We start from the raw sequence: 18,694 nt of genomic DNA on the forward strand, positions 1-18,694 counted from the left end.
TTTGTTGTCTTCAGGCAGGCTCAGGCCTTTCCAGAATAGTCAGGGAGCTCATGGTCAGGTGAGAGAGAATCAGATACACTGTGGTGTTTGAACCCTAGCTGCACTTGTCCTAACTCTGTGCCCTCGGACAAGCTCCTCAGCTTTCTCTCAATTTCATTTTCCTCACCTGTCAAATGGGGATAAAGAGCCTTGGCTTGCAGGTTTTTGTAACAATTAAATGACGAGGGACGAGCCTAGCCTAGTGTAAACGTTCAGTAACTGGGGGCTATTATTGTCTTTAAGAGAGAAAGCTGCAGAATCCTTTGAAGGGGCAGAGCAAGAGTTACCTCTCCCTGGAGATACAGGGAGGGGCCTGGGTTCTGAGGTGAACTCCTCCTGTGCCAGGCAGATGGAAAGATGATCTCGGGCAAACAGCTGGAGCCCACCACTGCGGGCCTTGAGCTGTGTGCCAGCCCTGCCTGCCCCAGCAAAGGGGCCTTGGGGTTGACACAGCCAGTGCCAAGCCAGATGGGGCAGCGGCCAACTTTCCAGTCAACCCAGATGTCTGTCTTTCTCAGATGAAAACTCAAAAATGTAGCTTTCATCAAAGTGGCTTTTGAGAGCTGGGTTCTCTCCAGACCCTGGCAGGGGGACTTCAGAAGCTCTGAGCAGGGACCTTTGATAATGCTCGCGGGGTCAGGGAGGTCCCTCAGAGTGAAGGGAGAAGGGGGGACCATAGGCTAACCTAGACTGAGCCATCTCCCTGAGAAAGAAAGCACTAGGGAATTTTTCTAGAAGAAAAGGGATTTGTCTGTGCCATGTAATTGAGACTTCAAGATGGTCCTTTTCCATGTCAGAAATAGTAGTATTCTGCAGGGATCTTCTTTGACAGTCCAGCACAGAGCCTCAGATGCCAAAGGTGATTTAGGGAAAGCCATGAAGGCACATGGCTCCCCCACGGCTGGCTGTGTTACTCCCCTCACACTCAATTCTGCTAGACCACCCCATTGGGGACGACAAAGCCCTTTTCTGAGGGACACAGCTTCATTTTATCGGAGGAGAAATAGAGGCTCAGAGGTGCAAAGGCACCAGGGCTGAGAATGTCCTAGAATCCAGAGGTCCTGCCGGTCTGGCCCACCATTCCCAATCCCACCACAGCAGCTGGCCTTTCCTTCCGCTGACTCTTGCACAGTAGCTTGCTTGTCATGTCGACTTAAAGAAACATCCCCTGCCTGGCCCCAGGCTTGGGCGTGGAGCTAGGTGTCTGGCACCCTGTCAACACAAACAAGGCTCCCAGCTCTTGCCCCCTCTCTACACAATGCCCAGCTGCACTTTAACGTGTTTTAAATGTTTACGTTGCCCTGGTCTTTGTTATTGCGCTCTTTGGTGTGCTGGAATGCTTCACATTCCAGGGTCTGCACTGTGGTGCCCAGCTTGCCTAGATGTGCTGAACACAGTGGGGGAGAGGTGATGGGAGGGGATACCTGGGACAGGGAGGGGGGAGGACTCAGCCTGGGGTGTGCTGCGCTCCAGGAAATGTAGCTCACTCTCTTGGTCTCACCTGCATATGCAATTTCCTTGGCTTGTTAATTAAGCTCTTCCCCATCTCTTTGACTGGCAGTACTCTAATAATTCTCAGATCTCATCCTGGATGTCACCTCCTCTAAGAAGCTTTCCCTAATCCACCAGTTCGAGCTAGGATTTCCTACCCTGCAGTGTATACAGATGTGCAGGTTGTGCACTGCACAAAAGCACGACATCTAAGGGAATCATTGGCATCCAGATTTGTATATTAATAAAGACTGTTTTGAACACATAGAAGGGAGACCTTTCTCTAATTTGCACAAAGGTGCTACAGGACCTATCAGTGTCCCTGGTTCTGCTGTCTGTTCCCACCGTATTTGGCGCCGTCTCGTCACTGCACTAGCATTCTTTTTCTGGTGCCCACTACCTGTCAGCATTGCCCCTCCCTCACTAGACTGTAAGCTTTCTCCACTGTCTGTCCAGAGCTTGCACATTAGGGGCACTTTCAAGAGTTGCTTCATCAATGTTAAGAGTTGTTGACTAAATGGAAGGTGGGATATGGAAGTCTCAAGGGTCAGCGGGGGGGGGGGGGGGCGGGGGCGGGGAGGCGGGGGGGGGGCGGGCGGGGGGGGGCGGCAGAAGAAAAGTGGCAACGACATCTCTGGCCTGCAGGGGGAGATGCTGAGCAGTTCAACGCACTCCTGGTGGGGCAGTGGGTCCATTCCCTTTTCCCTTTTTGGAGAGATACTTTCTAATAATAATATTAACCTCTACCATTTATGGATCTAACGCTAAGCACACGTATCATCTCATTTACTCTCCACAGCAGCCCTACGAAGTTGGCACTGTTACTGTCTCCATTTTGCAGATCAGAGACGGAGCAGAGAGAGGTCAGCAGGCAGAGCTGGGACTGGTATTTGGTATTTGTTAAACATTCAAGCCTGGAAGCTTAATACTACCCTTTGCTGCTTCACCAAAAATTCTATCACACTGTGAAACCGTCCACACTTATTTTTAGTTTGGAAAATATGGTCCCTGCTCCACAGCCCAGGCTGAAGTTAGCCCTGCCCCTCCCACCTTTGGGCTCCGGTTCAGGCTCCCCCCCAGCAACTCTGACTCACTGAGTCGATTGCTGACAGCAAAAGAAATATACGGCAGGGCCCAAGCCCAGGAGTGAGGCTTGGAGGTGGAAGACTGGCTGAGCGGGCAGAAGCCGTACTCAGGCACACGCAGCCTCTCAACTGCAGCAATGCCTACGAGAGCAGCACTCTGCTCACTCCTGAATTCTCAGTGCTTGGCACACACCGGGCACCCGGTGAGGACTTGCCGAGTGAGTGAATGAATGAATGAATGAATACATGTTAGGTTTTCCCACCACCCAAAAGAGGGCAGGGAACTGGATTTCCCACACCCCAAGGCCAAAGACATTCTGGGACAGACACCTAGTTGTGATTCAAACACTGGAGGCAGGAAACAGGTGAGGAGAAGGCCTGTGGTTCCCCCCAGGGAGAGAATGAGGGAAACACTAAGTCCCCAAATCGAGGCCTCTGGGCCCCTCGTACCTGGGCAGGGGGTGTATGGGAGGAGGCCCAGGGGTAGAAGAGGGCCCAGCATAGGATGGGACCCCTAAAATCTGAGCAAGAACAACTAGCAAGAGTGAGGAACCCCTCCCAGGCAGTCAGCTGGAGCAGGTAGGCCAGGCTGTACTCAGCAGAGGATCTAACCTGCCTGAGCCAGTAGAAACTTCAGCTGCCAGCCAGAAGCACCCTCAAAGCAGTTCTGGACAGGCTTCCTGCTTTACCAGCATGTTCTATCTGCCTGGCCTCTGAGACACTGGTGAGAGATGGTTGAGGATACAGCAGAGGCCAGGCCCTGGCTGAGTTTCCCCCACAACCCCAGACCCTGGCACCCAGCACTCACCTGGTCTGGGCGGGCACGGGGCACACAAGGTCACCCCCCAGAAGGCTCCCACACTGCCACAGCAGTCCTCTTGGGTAGTCAGCTCCAGCAGGGGGTTGGCACACTGGAAAAAAGGCCATGGACACCTGTCACCACTTCTTCCCTCGCTTGCTGTGCACAGAGGTGTCCCAGGAAAGTCTGAGATAAGCGCTCCCTTCCCCTACACATCTTGTCAGAGGATAGCTCCACCCAAAGTTAGGTAGGAGACAGTTGGCTGATGTCCCGGAAGGAAGCAGAGAAACTCTCAGTCCACTCCACCGAGCTCTAAATTCAGGTGGTGAGGACACATCTCAGGCAAGACAAGACCTCTGTGCAGGTCTGCAAACTGCCCCCTTTCATGTCCCAGCCCGAAGACAGAGGATCCCAAAGGATGGGCTTTCCTCTGTCAAAATCCACGGCCACCCGCAATAACAACCTTCCCTGTGGGCAGGTCCAGGCTCAGGGACACCATAAGCTGAGAGGTCAGGGAGGGCTACCCCCCACCTCCTCCAGTTCCCTAACCTTGGAGGAATTTCTGGAAACACCAAAATGCGACCCCCAGAAAAACCATCCTGCATCTGGCTTAGCTCTTATTCTTAGGTGCCTGGACTCAGAAAAGCTTACCCGATTTTCTATCACTGACTACGATGCTTCCAGAGGGGGATGGAGTGTCTTTCATCATTGTACCCCCAAGACTTTTGGGGTTAACCTGCATTTGCTAATTCCACGTCTCTGTGACCCCAGTCTCAGCTGAATACGAAACTCCTTCTTGCCAGATCTAACAGCCCCACTGTCCATGCACCAGGGCATCCTAGACTTAGGATTTGATGGGACCTGAGTGCCCCTCTAGAGGGGGACTCTCTGGGGTCCTCTCCTATGTCTGTCACTGACAGATACCTCGTGGAGCTGTAAGAGGCCCAGCCTCTCCACACTCAGGCAATTTTATGCCCTGAGTTTTCCTATCTGCGGAATGGGAGGCTCTGCAGACACTCACATTCAATAAGAACAAGGAGGAGAGAGAGAAGGAGAAGGGACAGAGCTGGGGTGGGCTGAGGCAGGGGCTGTGTTCTCACCTGGCCATTCACAGCGCTCAGGTAGCATCGGCCCAGCAGCCCCCGAGGCCTGGGAGCTGCTGGGGGCAGCGGCCGCCGAGCCTCTCCAGACTGAGTGGGGATGCTGTTGCCGTCCCAGTAGCTGTGGCCGGGGCTGACAGGGAGCCGTGGCGAGGGCCTGGTCTCCACACTGTTCTCCTCTGGTGCCTCCTCGGCCTCGCCCCGCACGCGGGCCACCTGGTGGACCTGCACGGAGGCCTCGGGCGGGTGGTGAATGTGCACCTTCACCAAGGAGGGGTTCACAGAGGCTGGGCACAGGGGTTGGGGTCAGAGTCGGGGAAACAGGGCCCCACCCTCTGAAAAGTGCCCACCAGCCCTGGGCCAGGCGGGCCACTGGCTGTGCGTCACCCCAAAACTCTCCTTCCATTTCTGTACTCTGTACTGAAACCCTAGCACAAGTCCCCTGTGAGGATAGGATAAAGTGTAAACTCCTTCACTCCCTGCCTTTCAATGAAGGACCTTCATTATCAACTTCTAAACTACCTTCCTGATTCTACCTTCCCACAGTCCTGTACCGCCCTGAGCTCCAGCCCAACCAACCCTCCATGTCTTCATTCACGCCAGTGCCTCTGCAGAGGAAACCTCCCCACTCCCATCTGCCTAACCAAAGGCCACCTCCTCCACGCAGGTTTCCCTGAACACCCGGGCCTTACGAGGCTCTCCATCCCCTGACCGCCTATATTTGTTGTACCTTTTATTTGGCACTTAATAATGGAAGGCAGAGGAAATGAAACGTTTTATGATGCTGCTCTCTTTCCTGTCCATCCTCCCTCCGTTGTTCAGGTCTGTGGGTTTCTTAAAGGGAGGACCCTGTCCTTACACTCTTTGGTCTCACAGATAGCACCCAGTAGGGGGTAAGGGCAAAAATACTGATGAATTCAGATAGAAGGGCAAGGAGAACTTTAGGGAATGGAACTGGGCCTGCGGGTGGAGGAGAAGGAGGGAGGTTTGACTGAAGAAAGAAAGGCCTGTAGACAGCCTCCTGTCCCCTCCACCAGATGCCAGCACCCACCCTACCCAGTAACCCCGTGTGCCCCCAAGCCCCACACCCCGGCCCTGCACTCACCCAGCTGGTTGGAAAGAGGCAATGTGAAGGTGGACTGCTTCAAGGGACCCTCCAGTGGGCCCCTGTGGCGGGAGCCCCCCTCTGACAGCTCCCTTGCCAGCTTTGGGGTGGGCAGATGACAGAACTTCCCAGTGGAGTTGGCAGGGCACCAGCATTCGTCCCTGCCGATGCAGCGGCCTCCGTTCAGGCAGGGGATCTGGCAGAAATCTACGACATCGACCTCAAGGTGACCGGGAGTGGAAGGACATAGCAGTACCCACCATGTCACTGGTGGGTGACAGCAGAGAAGCAGTACTCCAAGTCTGCATGGCTCAGGGATCCCAGCGTGCCCTGAAAGGCAGGGACTTCCCAGGGGGCCCGGGAGTGAAGAAGGGTTGATAATAACCAGCCCCTGCCTTTCTAAACAGCCCTTTCATGTCTTTCGTTCACCCCGCAGTAACGAGGGAGACAGGGTCAGCCAGGAACCCTCATTCAAGAGAGGAAGGGACTCACAGATGCGGAAGCCAGACTTGGGGTCATGCCCGTGACCACCCTGGCTGTACAGGGTGGTGGTGTCGCCACGCTCACAGCTGTTGGCACAGTGCCCACGGGCACAGGTCTGCTTGCAGATAGTAGGAGTGAAGACGATCTTGATCTTCTTGATTTTCTCCGTGAGGTTCAGCCCTGCAGAGAGAGGGCTTGGGTCCCGGGGGCAGGGCTGAGCGGCACAGCTGTGACCTCCAGAGGACAGTTAGAAAGGCCCATGGGACCAGGGCTGACTCCATCCCAAGGGCATGTGTTAAGTACCCACTGGATGCAAGGCCCCATATGGGGGCAGGGTATCACTTTGATAAGTTCACAGTCCATCCAGCATTTACTGAGGGACATCAGTGTACAGTCAACTAAGTGCATGTTTTATGCACATTAACTCTCAACCCTCTTGAGTATTATTTGAGGTTGAACCATCAGAAGTTGTCATTTTTTGTAGGTTAGAATGATTTAATATTGGCAGTGTTCCTGTATCCACCCTAATATTCCCATTTTACAGGTAAAGAAATAGGCTCAAAGAAGATTGGGTTGCAAGTGGTTCCACTGGGCTTTGAACCGAAGGGCAGAGATCAGAACGCAGGTCAGACCTGCTGGAGCGAAGAGTTTTCTAAGAGAAGTGGAAGAAGATAAAGCCTGAAAGAATGATTAGAGTCAGGTTTGGGGGGCGGGCAGCGGGGGCTGATTTCCAGAACGAGAATCAGTAGTGGGGAGTCACTGAAAAAGTCCAGTAAGAGATCAAAGAGGCAGTGTGTGTGTGGGGATGAATGGCCTCCCACCTGGGTGTGCAGGTGGATGGGGAGGCAAGGAAGTCACAAAAAAGCAGAGAAATAACTGTGTGTGCACGTGTGTGTGTGTGTGTGTGTGTGAGAGAGAGAGAGAGAGAGAGAGAGAGAGAGAGAGAGAGAAAGAGAGAGAGAGAGAGAGAGAGAGAGGAGCTATAAACAAGTGTATATGCTGTCAGGAAAGGGCTGAGAGAGGGACTGGTTGCAGGGGGAGGACGAGGGGACGAGGGAAGGACAAGTGATGGCCTAGCAGCCTAGCGTTCCAGAGGAATCAAGAAAGGGTGTGTGTGTCTTAGACAAGAAGAGGGACACCTCCCTTTTAAGGTGACAAGAAAGGAGGTTGTCAACCATAAAAAGGAGTGAAATACTGGCATGCTATAACATGGATAAACCTCGAAAACATTATACTAAGAGAAAGAGCCAGACACAGAAGGCCATACATTGTATAATGCCCTTTATAGGAAATATCCAGCATATGCGAATCTGCCAGGAAAGGGCTGGGAGAAGGACAGGGTGGGGAGAGGGGGGAATAGGGAGTGACGGCTTCAGGGCCGTGGGATTTCTTTTTGGAGAGATGACAATGTTGTGGAATTAGATCTTGGTAGCAGTTGAGCAGAACTGTGAATATACTGCAAACCACTGACATGTACACTTTAAAATGTAATTTTATGTTGAGTGAATTTCACCTTAATTTTAAAAATGGAGAAAAACAGAAAGGAAGTCCGCGGGGGTATGGGGGGAGGTAAGGGAGCATTGTGTGTCATGGGCGCAGAGAGGCGGGAGTTCTGTGGGAGGGGGCAGGCATGTCCACGCACTGACGGGGTGGGACCTGGGAGAGTGGAAGCAGCTTGGAGTATGAGAGAGTGTCCAGGCACACGCGGAAAGATTGTCGGCAATGACCAGAATGTGCAGAGGTATGAATCCACGGGGATTCTCTGGGAAGCAGTGGCAGAGCCAGATGGGGCTAAGGAAGCAACTGGACAGGTTGGTCCAGGCAGGTTGGGGTTTGCAGGAAGGATGAGGTGGAATGACCGGGTCCGGGGAGGTGAGGTTCATAGCGGATATAAAGAAAGCGAAGTCCGGATGGGTGACGGGTGGGGCAGAAATGGAGCATTGAAGTCTAAGGGTCTCAAAGGGTCAAAATCCTGATCAGCTGGTTTGGGACTTCTGGAGCCTGGCACAAAGCAGGAGCTCTACGACTGCTGATTGGCTGAAAGGATGAGGGACAGGTAACAACTCAGCCCCTCCGTGAGAGTGAAAAGGAAACGGAAGGTGGGGAGAAGTTCAGAGATTTAGATGCCCTCCTCTTCTAGGACCCCAAGACAGAGCATCCTTACCCCAGGGGGACGACAGGTGGTCCACATATGCTGCCCGCTGGGTGCCATCCCTCCGCTCAAGGCCTGGCCCTGCAGGCAGGGCATTGGAAGTCAGCTGGCCACTGGCCGAGGTGGCCGGGTAAAGTCGGACAGTCCGGGACAGCCCCACACTTTGCTGGGAGGTGTGGGTCTGGCTGAGCTCACTCAGGGTCCTGTGGAGACAACCATGGCGCAGGGGTTTGCACTGGGGAGCAGTGTCTCTGTGCCCTTCCTATTCAGGATGCCCACCCCATGCATGCACCAGAAGAGTGCTTTCTGTTTGGCTATCTTCTTGCCAACTCTGGGAAAATGGAGGTGCCCTACGGAAGGGGACTGAGCTAAGACAGCAGCTAGTTTAGTGGGAGTGCCTACGCTTATGTGAAATCACCAGGCTTTGGCTGGGTATTCTGGACAAGTCACTTAGCCTCTCTGGGCCTCAGGACCCTTGACTGCAAAATGAAGGTGTTAGGCTGGTCCCGTGTAGCTCTGACATGCTGAGTCTTTGATATTGTTATGGGCTAGACCCTGCTCCCAAACCGTGGCCTGTGCCTACCCCCTGCTGTTTCTTAATGCAACCCTTCATACAAATTACCTGTGGAACAGGTGACCCACAAACACATGTTCACAGATTGATTTGGGGCGGAGCCTAGAATACTCTTTTCATTTATTTTATTGTAAATATTCAAGGAGAATAAATGAATTCATCATCCCTCACCCCCACAGAGCAAATACGTTTGCATATTTCCTTTCAACGTTTGCTCCAGTATATGTTCTTACTCTATTTTCATCACCTGTAGAATCAATTCAAATTCTGACTTTTCACTTAACATTAGATCATACTTTATACAATTCCACAATTTTCGTATTTATCATCTTAATTGCTACACAATAGTCTGTCTGAAGATGAATCACAGTTTATTCGGACAATCTCCTGTTACATATTTAGATTGTTTTTAATTTTTAACTGAACATAGTCACTCATATGGCTTTTTTCTTCCCTTACAATATTCCTTCCGTAAAGGGGGATTTATTATCCCGTTCTGTTTTATTCTGTATGTTTGAAAAATTCTAATAATAAGCATTTTGTAAAGGATTATTATTTTAAGATTAATCCTGTGGACTAGAATGACCTTATCAAAGGTTACAAACATTGATGGCTGTAGGTACACACGGGTGTATTGCTTTCCAAAAGAGCTGTATAAATGTGCTAGGGTGCAAGCTCGCCAGCAGGGCATATTATTAATATTTTCATACTTGGCTAACTGAGTAAGCATAAGATGATGCTTCAATATTGCTTTTATTTTCCTTTCTCATTACTTCTGAGGTTGAAATGTTTTTCATACACCTATTAACCACTTGCAAAATTTTTCTGCTCATATTCTTTGATATCTTAACTATTGGAGTTATTGGCCTCATAAATTTGAATAAGTACTTTCTGTGTTTATTATTAAGCACGTCATTCTACAAGGAAGCCTCCATTGTAAATAGTCTGGTCCCTGTCACTGCATACATGACAGTATCTGGGTATGACCGTGGTGGGTATGAGCACACTGCAGACATTGAAACTGAGAGAGTAATTACGTGTTCAAGGTTATATAACACGTAAATCAGGGCTCTGGGATTCCAAACCAGGGCAGCCTGACTCCTGTGCCACCCAACCAATCAGATGAGACCATGACGGAAGTTCAGCCTAGAAGCATCTGCTCAGAACTGGGATTGTTCCCCTTCCCCTAGTAGTTCCCACCTCTAGCCTCTCCCCTGGATTCCTTGCCCAAGTGGGATAAGGTCCTGGAACCCTCTCCCTCTGCCATCCCTACTCCAGTTCTGTTGGCCTTGGCAGCCCAGTCCATGAGCAAGCTCCCTTTTATCCTTTCCTGGAAGAATTCAAACCAAGAGAGATGTAAGAGCCCAGCCCGCTGCAGCTCTTCCCCAGCCCTACTGGCCTAGGGTTTTGCTCCTGTGAGCTTCAGTGCTGCTCCTTCTTCCAGTAGCACCAGCAGCAAATCCTCATCCTGGTAGACCTCAACCATACCTCACCCTGCTTACCGGGTTTGGGGGCTGGAGGGGGAGAGAGGTCCTGTTAGCCACCCTAGAAGCTTTGGGAGCTGTACTGGACCAGAATTGGGAGCCCAAATCTCAGGCATCTGCTCCTCATTCCCAGGAGAAGGTCGGCACAACCAGATGCAGCAGAAAACACAATCCTTTCAACAGCTTTCAAGGGAGCGCCCGAAAGAGAGGTAGGCAAGCTGGTGGGTCAGTGGGATTCTTCTCCTGGTGTTACCAGGCTGAGGCCACGGCTCAGCTTAGTGTCAGCACCACAAAGCACCTAAGTGCTTCCTAGAGAGGTGAAGGGAGTAGCTCACATTCTGCCCAGACCACCTGGAACTTATTTTGAACTTGACCCTGACAAAGAGCTCTCCAATCTGGTCAAGATGGAAACTGAAGGGGTTCTTTCTTGGTGGTTTGTTGTCATTGTTGCTGTCATTTGTTTCTCTAACTGGAACTCAATGCTCATGGCCCCAAGATTCCTGAGTTCAAATCCCTTAAGGGCCAGTGGTTAACTTTGCAGAGAAATTTAAAAAGAGAAAAGAAAAGGAAAACAAAACAAAACATGTATTCACTAGCTGTAGATAGGACCTGGCTGTCCAGGAGAGAGAGGACAGGATTTGGGCCAGGCAGATGTCAGTTCTGCCTCTTACAAACAGGTTGGTCTTGAGCAAGTCATGTAGTTCCCCTAGCCTCAGAATCCTCATCAGTAAAAGGGAAAGAGTGATACCTACCTCACTGAGTTGCTACGAGGACTATGAGAATCAGGGATACCATGTGGTTATTTTGCAAATATTAGTAAATGGTCACAAGTTGAGAACTATGTGAGAATTTTTTTTTTAACTGAAGTTTATTGGGGTGACAATTGTTAGTAAAGTTACATAGGTTTCAGGTGTACAATTCTGTATTACATCATCTATAAATCACATTGTGTGTTCACCACCCAGAGTCAGTTCTCCTTCCTTCACCATATATTTGATCCCCTTTACCCTCATCTACCACCCCGCTCCCACCTTACCCTCTGGAGAATTTTTAAATCATGTGAACAAAGGAAAAAAAGTGCTAGATACAGTTCAGACAATTCCTCTCTCCAAGCCACTAAAAATTCTTTTTCATCTAAGTGGAATTAAAGACTCCCCAAAAAAACTTTTACTGGTCAAGCAAACTTATATGCAAAGGGCCAGGTACTTAATCTAGTGTCAGCACATTTTTAATAACCAGAGGAGCCTCTGAGCCCAATCCATGGTCATCAATTGCTGTGATGGAGATTTTGGGTTAAATGACAAAAATCAGAAAGTCCTGCCTGTAGAGTCTCAGAGTAAAGGAAGAAGCCCCTAGTTCTTTGATAGGCTCTACCTCTTGTACCAAAAGCTCCTTATAAGAAAACTGCTGTCTCCCTTCATAAACCCCAGCCTGTCCTTGGAGGTGGGCAGGGAAGTTCTCCAATGTGTTGAAGGCTGCGGGCCCCTTGGTGGTATTTAGCTGGTTGCTTGTGCCATCACCACTTAGAAGGTCTTAGGCAGCTAGGATGGGGCGGAGATTGTGAGCTGTGGCGTTTGTAAGCCCAGTCATCTGGCCTTGTGTTATCTTTGAGCTCATTTCTCTTAAGTGAATCACAAGCCTTTAGCAAAGTCCTAGTTGCATGCCCCACCCTAGTCTTAGGTTGTGGGCATCCAAAGAAAAGTCCAGCACCACGTTTGGCTCGGGGTGGCCCAAAGAAGCAGTGCCCGCCTTAAGGACAAGAAAGTGGTGTCAAGAGAGACAAGCAAGAGCCTCGCTGAGAAAGTGACTTTCTTGGACCACAGTCCTTGGGCAAGGCTCTGTCCACTCTCTGCTTGGAAGAGGTACTTCGATTTCATCAAAGGATAGCAGTTCTCAGACTCCCCTGACATAGCATAGGATTTGCTGTCTCTCTGGGATTGTTCCAGGGAAGTCCTAGCAAAGCTGCCACAACATCTAGAACATCTCTAGACTTCAGGATTTCATGGATTAGGAAAATTTTAAAATAAATTTAGAGGACCAACATAAAGTTGTCAACTTGTTATTTAGGTAAGACATTAAAATACACACACACACATACACACACACAACTACCAGTTATTACCACCATAATTTCATGAAAGAAAAATTATCAGTGCCCAAAATAAACATCTGAATAAGCTTAACGCTATGAAAATCTCATCACATTGACTTTATTTTCCTTGTTTCTTCATGGACCAATAAAAACTCTATCACAAACCAGCAAGGAGCCAAGGAGGAGCCACTGGACCACATGACTCACCAAGGTCTGCTCTGGCCTGAGGATTCACAGACTCTTTCAACCAATTTGGGAAGAAACAATTTCATCCCTGCTTGCTGGGATCATCAGACCCAAGTGAAAACTTCTTAGACAGTACATCCCATAATGATGCCACTCAGTGAAATGTGATGTGCCCACACCCTGCCTAACACACTAAGATTTTCAGGCAGCGATGAGAAGACACATGGGTGAAGGGCTTTATGCCCTCCACCCCACCACCTTTCACCCTAGCCTCACAACTCCACTGTATCTCATTTAGAAATGGGCTTCCATATGCTATTTTGTTTGATAAGTATTCCACTGCAAAAAGAACGTTTAGAAACATCACTACATCCAAGACAAGAAAAAGCTAAAGGAGTTCATCATCACCAAACCAGTAGTACAAGGAAAGGGACTTCTTTAAGATGAAGAAGAAAAAAGATAAAAAATATGAATAATAAAATGGCAATAACTATATGCCTATCAATTACTTTAAATGTAAATGGATTAAGTGCCCTAATCAAAAGTTATAGGGTGGCGCAAGGATAAGAAAACAAGACCCTTACATATGCTGCCTACAAGATACTTCAGATCAAAAGACACACACAGACTGAAAGTAAAGGGATGGAAAAGATATTTCATGAAAATGGAAAAAAAAAAGCTGCGGTAGCAATACTTATACCAGATAAAACAGACTTTAAAACAAAGGCTATAACAAGAGACAAAGAAGGACCAATAATTCCACTTCTGAGTATTAAACCAAAGAAACCCAAAACACGAATTCAAAAAGACATGCATCCATATGCTCATCACAACATTTTTTACAATAGCCAAGCTATGGAAACAACTTAAGTGTCCATCAATAGATGAATGGATAAAGAAGAAGTGGTACATATATACAATGGAATATTACTCAACCATAAAAAATATGAAATCTTTCCATCTACAACATGAATGGACATAGAGGGTATTATGCCAAGTGAAATAAGTCAGAAAGAGAAAGACAGAACCATATGATTTCACTTATATGTGGAATCTAAAAAAAAAATAAACTATCAAACAAAACAGAAACAAATTCATAGATACAGAGAATATTTTGATGGTTGCCAGATTGGAGGGGGGTTGGGGAATGGATAAAAAAAGGGGAAGAGATTAAGAAGTACAAGTTGGTAGTTACAAAATAGTCATGGGAATGTAAACTACAGCATAGAGAATATAGTCAATAATATGGTAATAACTATGTACGGTGTCAGATGGGGTGATCACTTCATAAGTTATACAAATGTTTAATTACTATGTTGTACACCTGAAACTAATATAATATTGTGTGCCAACTATAATTGAAAAATAAAAAATTATTTAAAAAACCCCATTACTATAACCTGTATAGAACAGTTATAGCTACTTGGCTCAGGGCTTTAAAAGCATCATCTTATAATATGGATGGTATGCCCAATTTTGTGTTTTAAGAAAAACTTCTCTCTTCCCCCCCTCCACAGATATTTATACATGCATAGGAAAGGGCTAAAGTATCTGTAAACAGTATCTACCCCTGAGGAATGAGAGTGCTGGTGTGTGTGTAACTTTATATGTTTTTATATTTGTGAAATGTTTTCAGTAAAATTTTTTTACAGTAAACATGCATCATTTCGTAATAAAAATAAACCTCTATTTTCCCCCAGCAAGTCTATGTTACAGATGAGGAAACTAAGGCTTAGGAAAAGCATGGGAATGTGTGTCAATGACTAGAATCCAAGGTGGGCTATGGGGGGGTCGCTGACAGAGGATTAGGAATTCAGATGTAAGAAAGACTGTGACTTTTGAGATGCCCATTTAAGAGATTTGTAGGATTTTTACAGTCTAAAACGAGGAGGGAGATATTCCAGAAAGAAAAGTATCATAAGAAAATGCATGGAGGGGCAGCCAGGTGGCTCAGTTGGTTACCAGGTGGCTCAGTTGGTTAGAGCACAAGCTCTGAACAATAGGGTTGCTGGTTCGTTCCCACATGGGCCAGTGAGCTGCGCCCTCCACAACTAGATTGAAGACAATGAGCTGCCACGGAGCTTCAGGAGGGGCGGCCTGATGGCTCAGGTGGCCAGATGGCTCAGTTGGTTAGAGCACGAGCTCTCAACAACAAGGTTACTGGTTCAATTCCCTCATGGGATGGTGGGCTGTGTCCCCTGAAACTAAAGATTAAAAACAGCAACTGGACTTGGAGCTGAGCTGCACTCTCCACAACTAGATTGAAGGACAACGACTTGGAGCTGATGGGCCCTGGAGAAACACACTGTTCCCCAATATTCCCCAATAAAATTTATTTAAAAAAAAAGAAAGCAAATGCATGGGGGTAACAGGCCTGGACCATATTTAAGGAAGAATAATGAGCATAGTTGGATAAAATACACAATGGAGGGAAGGGAAGGGAAAAGAGAGTAACTACCATTGAATGCCTACCTGGTAGTGGGCTTCACACTAGGCGTTTTACATAATACGTCACTTACAAGTCCAAACAACCCTATGATCAAAAACTTGTGCCTGCCCAAAACCACCTTAAACGAAGTAAAAAGATAAATGACAAAATTTGAATAATATGTACAACTCATATCATAGAGGACAAATTTCCGTAATATACAAAGAGCTCTAAGAAACTAAAAAAACAGACCCATAATCCTAAAGAAAAAATCAGCAAAGGAATATGAACAGTTCACAGAAACAAACAAAAAAAACCCCACAAATGCTTCTTAAACACGTGAAAATATGCTCGACTTTTTTTATTCTAAGAGATGTGCAAATGGAAACTACTCTGAAGAGCGTTTTTTAATCCATCAGATTAGCAAAACCCCAAAAGTTTAAAAACTAATTTGGTAAGATTGTGCTGAAACGGGCACTGTCAGATGCTGTTGGTAGAAATGTAAATGGATACAGCCCTATGGACAGCAATTTGGCAATGTCTACCCACATCACAGTGCATCTATGCTTTGTTCCTGCAGTTCTACCTCTGAGACTAAGCTGCAGATAAACCTGCTATGGTGTGTGCTGCTGACGCCCAGCCCAGGTCCCCTTGAAGCTGGTGCACTCTCCATTGGCTTCTCTGAGTCCTATAGTTAGCTGATGGCAACCGCTTGACAAGCTCCTCCCACCACCATGACCACTAAGCCAATGACTGCCTGAACCGGAAGTTCCAAAGCCCCACCCCCTTACCTCAAGGTAGGACAACTCTGCAAGCTCCACTCTCCATCAGGCCTTGGCTTGATTTCCCTGGGACCGATCCTTGCTCGACTCTTTCCACCTTTCCATTCTGCTTCCCTCCCTCACTTTGCACTCCCCCAATAAATCACACACACCCAAATCCATTTTCCAGCTCCACCTATAGGGAAATCTGACCTAAGACACTTGTAAATGTCAGAAATGATGGAACGACAAGATTATTCACAATAGCACTATTTTGTAATAGCAAAATATGTTGTAAAGAATAGAAACAACTTAAGTATCCTTCAGTAGTGGATTGGTCAAACAAACCAGGATGCATCCACAGGATGGAGTCATATGCCCTCAAAACAGAAAGAAGCATCTCCTTTACATCCATAGCAAAAGCTCTCCAGGATATACTGAAAAGTGAAAAACAGCCCAAATCTGGCCCTCTGACTGTTTTTGTACAGACTGTGACCTAACAATTTACATTTTTAAATGGTTGGAAAAAAATCAAAAGAAGAATAATATTTCATGACATGAGAAAGTGATATGAAAATCAAATTTAATTTTCCATAAATACTGCTGTGAGCGGCCAATCGACGAATGGTGACCAACTGCCTCAGCCGGGGGGAGCGCAAGGCTCATAACACCAGCATGGGCCAGGGAGCTGTGTCCTACGCAACTAGACTGAGAAACAACGGCTTGAACCGGAGTGGGGTGGGGGTAGGGGAGGCGGAAGAAAGGGGGAAAAATTTTTCCATAAATAAAGTTAATCGGAACACAGCCACATTCATCTAATACAATTGCTTTTCCTCTGTGATGGCAGAGCTGAGTAGTCAGTCGCAGAAACCATATGTTGTTCAAAGCCTAAAATATTTACTCTTTGGCCTTTTATGGAAAAAATTTGCTGACTCCTAGTGTGGGATATGTAAACTTTGTGTAAAAATAGAGAAAATAAGGACACCTGTTGCATTTATTTGCATATTCATAAAGCAACCTTGGAAGGATGCCCTGGGAATTAGTAACAGTGGGAAGTGGGTGGATGGGGAATAAGCTAGTGCTACAATGTAGTGAATGTTTATTCTGTGCCAGGCTCAGTGCCAATAATGCAGGTCGCATGCATTATCTAATGTGGGCCTCTCCATAACCCTAAGCATTACTCACTATCTCCACTCCATAGTCTAGAAAACAGAGCGTAGGGCAGTAGTATGCCTTGTTGAAGGCTGCAGAACTTCCAGGTGCAGAAGTGAGGCTACCAAACAGGCAGGTTAATCCTAAAGCCATCCCAGCATTTATTTCCTTACTGCCATTTTAGACGTGAGACCACTGAGGTTTTGAGGAGTTAAGAACAGCTCTGGTCCATATGGTGGAGGGCTGGAAATATCAGGGACGTGTCTTGGCTGTGCAGAATGGGCAAGGGGAGTCCCTGGAGACTTTGGAGCAGCCCACCCTCTTTCACTCATTCAAGAAGCACTTACTGAGTGCATGCCAGGCACCGAGGCCCAAGGATGCCAAAGACCCTCTTACCGTTTCTGCTGCAATGGAGACTGGGCAAAGGGACCAGCACCCCGGCAAAGGCATTAAGGCACGAGGCAGGCCACCTTCAGATGCTCATGCTCTTCAAGCCCGTCTAGGACATGATGGGATAGGCCTTTTCAAATGATTATTACTCTGGTAAAAGATTACCTAGTGGTGGATGGAGCAGAGTGGGGAGGGCTGGAGGCCAGCTGGAAGGCTTTGGCCACGTTCGAGATTACAGGGACCAAGGATGGGCCAAGAAGAACGCATTGATTCAAAGGATATTTAAGACAGAGAGTTTCCTAATGAATGTCAACTACAATTTTATGTATATATGTATAGTTGCAAGAAGTGGAGTACAGCATTAGGAATAGAGACAGTGGAAATGTAATGGCTGTGTGCGATGTCAGAGGGGCAGTAGATGGGAGGAGGGGCGTTATCACTGTGTGAGGGATACAAATGATAAATGTTTAACTATTTAAAAAAAATTAAAAAAAAAAAAAAGACAGAGAATTTCCAGCTGTGGCTTAGACAAATGGGCAGAGGGGATTCCAGGAGCCAAGATCCCAATGTAGAAGATCTAAGAAGTAGCTTGGTGTTGGACCTGATGAGTGCTGAGTGCCTTGAGATGGGTCTCCAGATGGGTACACCCAGGAGGCAGCACTCAGGAGCCAGTGGGATGGGGTGGGGGAGTCAAGTGTAGAGGTGGTGGTTACAGGGTTAAGGAGGGATGATATCATTCAAGGAGCATGTGCAGAACAAACCATACCTCAGAGTCCCTTCCACTGCTGGACTGAGGCGTTAACTCTGCTAACACTTCCCAGTTTCAAGGGGGAAAAGTGTTAATGAACAGACTGGTCTCAGTTATGACTTATGCTCCCGTCAATTTGTCTCCAACCTTTGGCGCTTGCTACCATTTGTCTGCTAGCACATGATACAACAAATGAACAAGCTGTAAATGAATATTAATGGACAAACATGGCAACAGCCCACGGCACTTCACTTGACAGCTTGTTCTTCTCATGGATACGTGCGTGTGCCTGTAGCCGGGTTTTCATTTTGCACACAGACGATCGTCACAGTTTCTGCTAATAAAACTGTTCCCAGCTTTAATCGTGGAATTAATTACATTGTTAGTTTATGGGATTTCTTATGACTTCCAGGTGCTCTGACACCTAAAGAGTAAGAAACAGAGGAGAATAAAGAAGGGGAGAAGAGGGGGTTCTGGAGAATACCAACACTTGAGAGGCAGACAGAGGAAGAGGCTGTGAAGGCAGCTGAGAGGGAGCCACTGGGGAGGCAGGAGGGAACAGGGAGAGAGCACCCAGACTGGAGGGTATTCCCAGAACTCCATCTCTGCTTCTGGCCTAAAGGGG

General features: G+C 47.7%; 1 protein-coding gene across 2 annotated transcripts in view; it reads right to left on the reverse strand.

Annotated features, from left to right (window-relative positions):
• LTBP2 (latent transforming growth factor beta binding protein 2) overlaps positions 1-18,694 on the reverse strand; it is a 99,056-nt gene that overhangs the window by 40,468 nt on the left and 39,894 nt on the right. For both annotated transcript variants that reach the window (XM_074327209.2, XM_088797403.1), the window contains exons 4-8: positions 8,267-8,457; positions 6,112-6,282; positions 5,620-5,826; positions 4,515-4,801; positions 3,424-3,526 (exon numbers count right to left, since the gene is read on the reverse strand). In XM_074327209.2, coding sequence (XP_074183310.2) covers positions 3,424-3,526; positions 4,515-4,801; positions 5,620-5,826; positions 6,112-6,282; positions 8,267-8,457 — 959 coding nt within the window. The remainder of the gene's footprint in view (positions 1-3,423; positions 3,527-4,514; positions 4,802-5,619; positions 5,827-6,111; positions 6,283-8,266; positions 8,458-18,694) is intronic.

Source organism: Rhinolophus sinicus, chromosome 3 (assembly GCF_057876585.1).
Source record: "Rhinolophus sinicus isolate RSI-liver-muscle chromosome 3, RSI-T2T, whole genome shotgun sequence".
Lineage (NCBI taxonomy): Eukaryota > Metazoa > Chordata > Mammalia > Chiroptera > Rhinolophidae > Rhinolophus > Rhinolophus sinicus.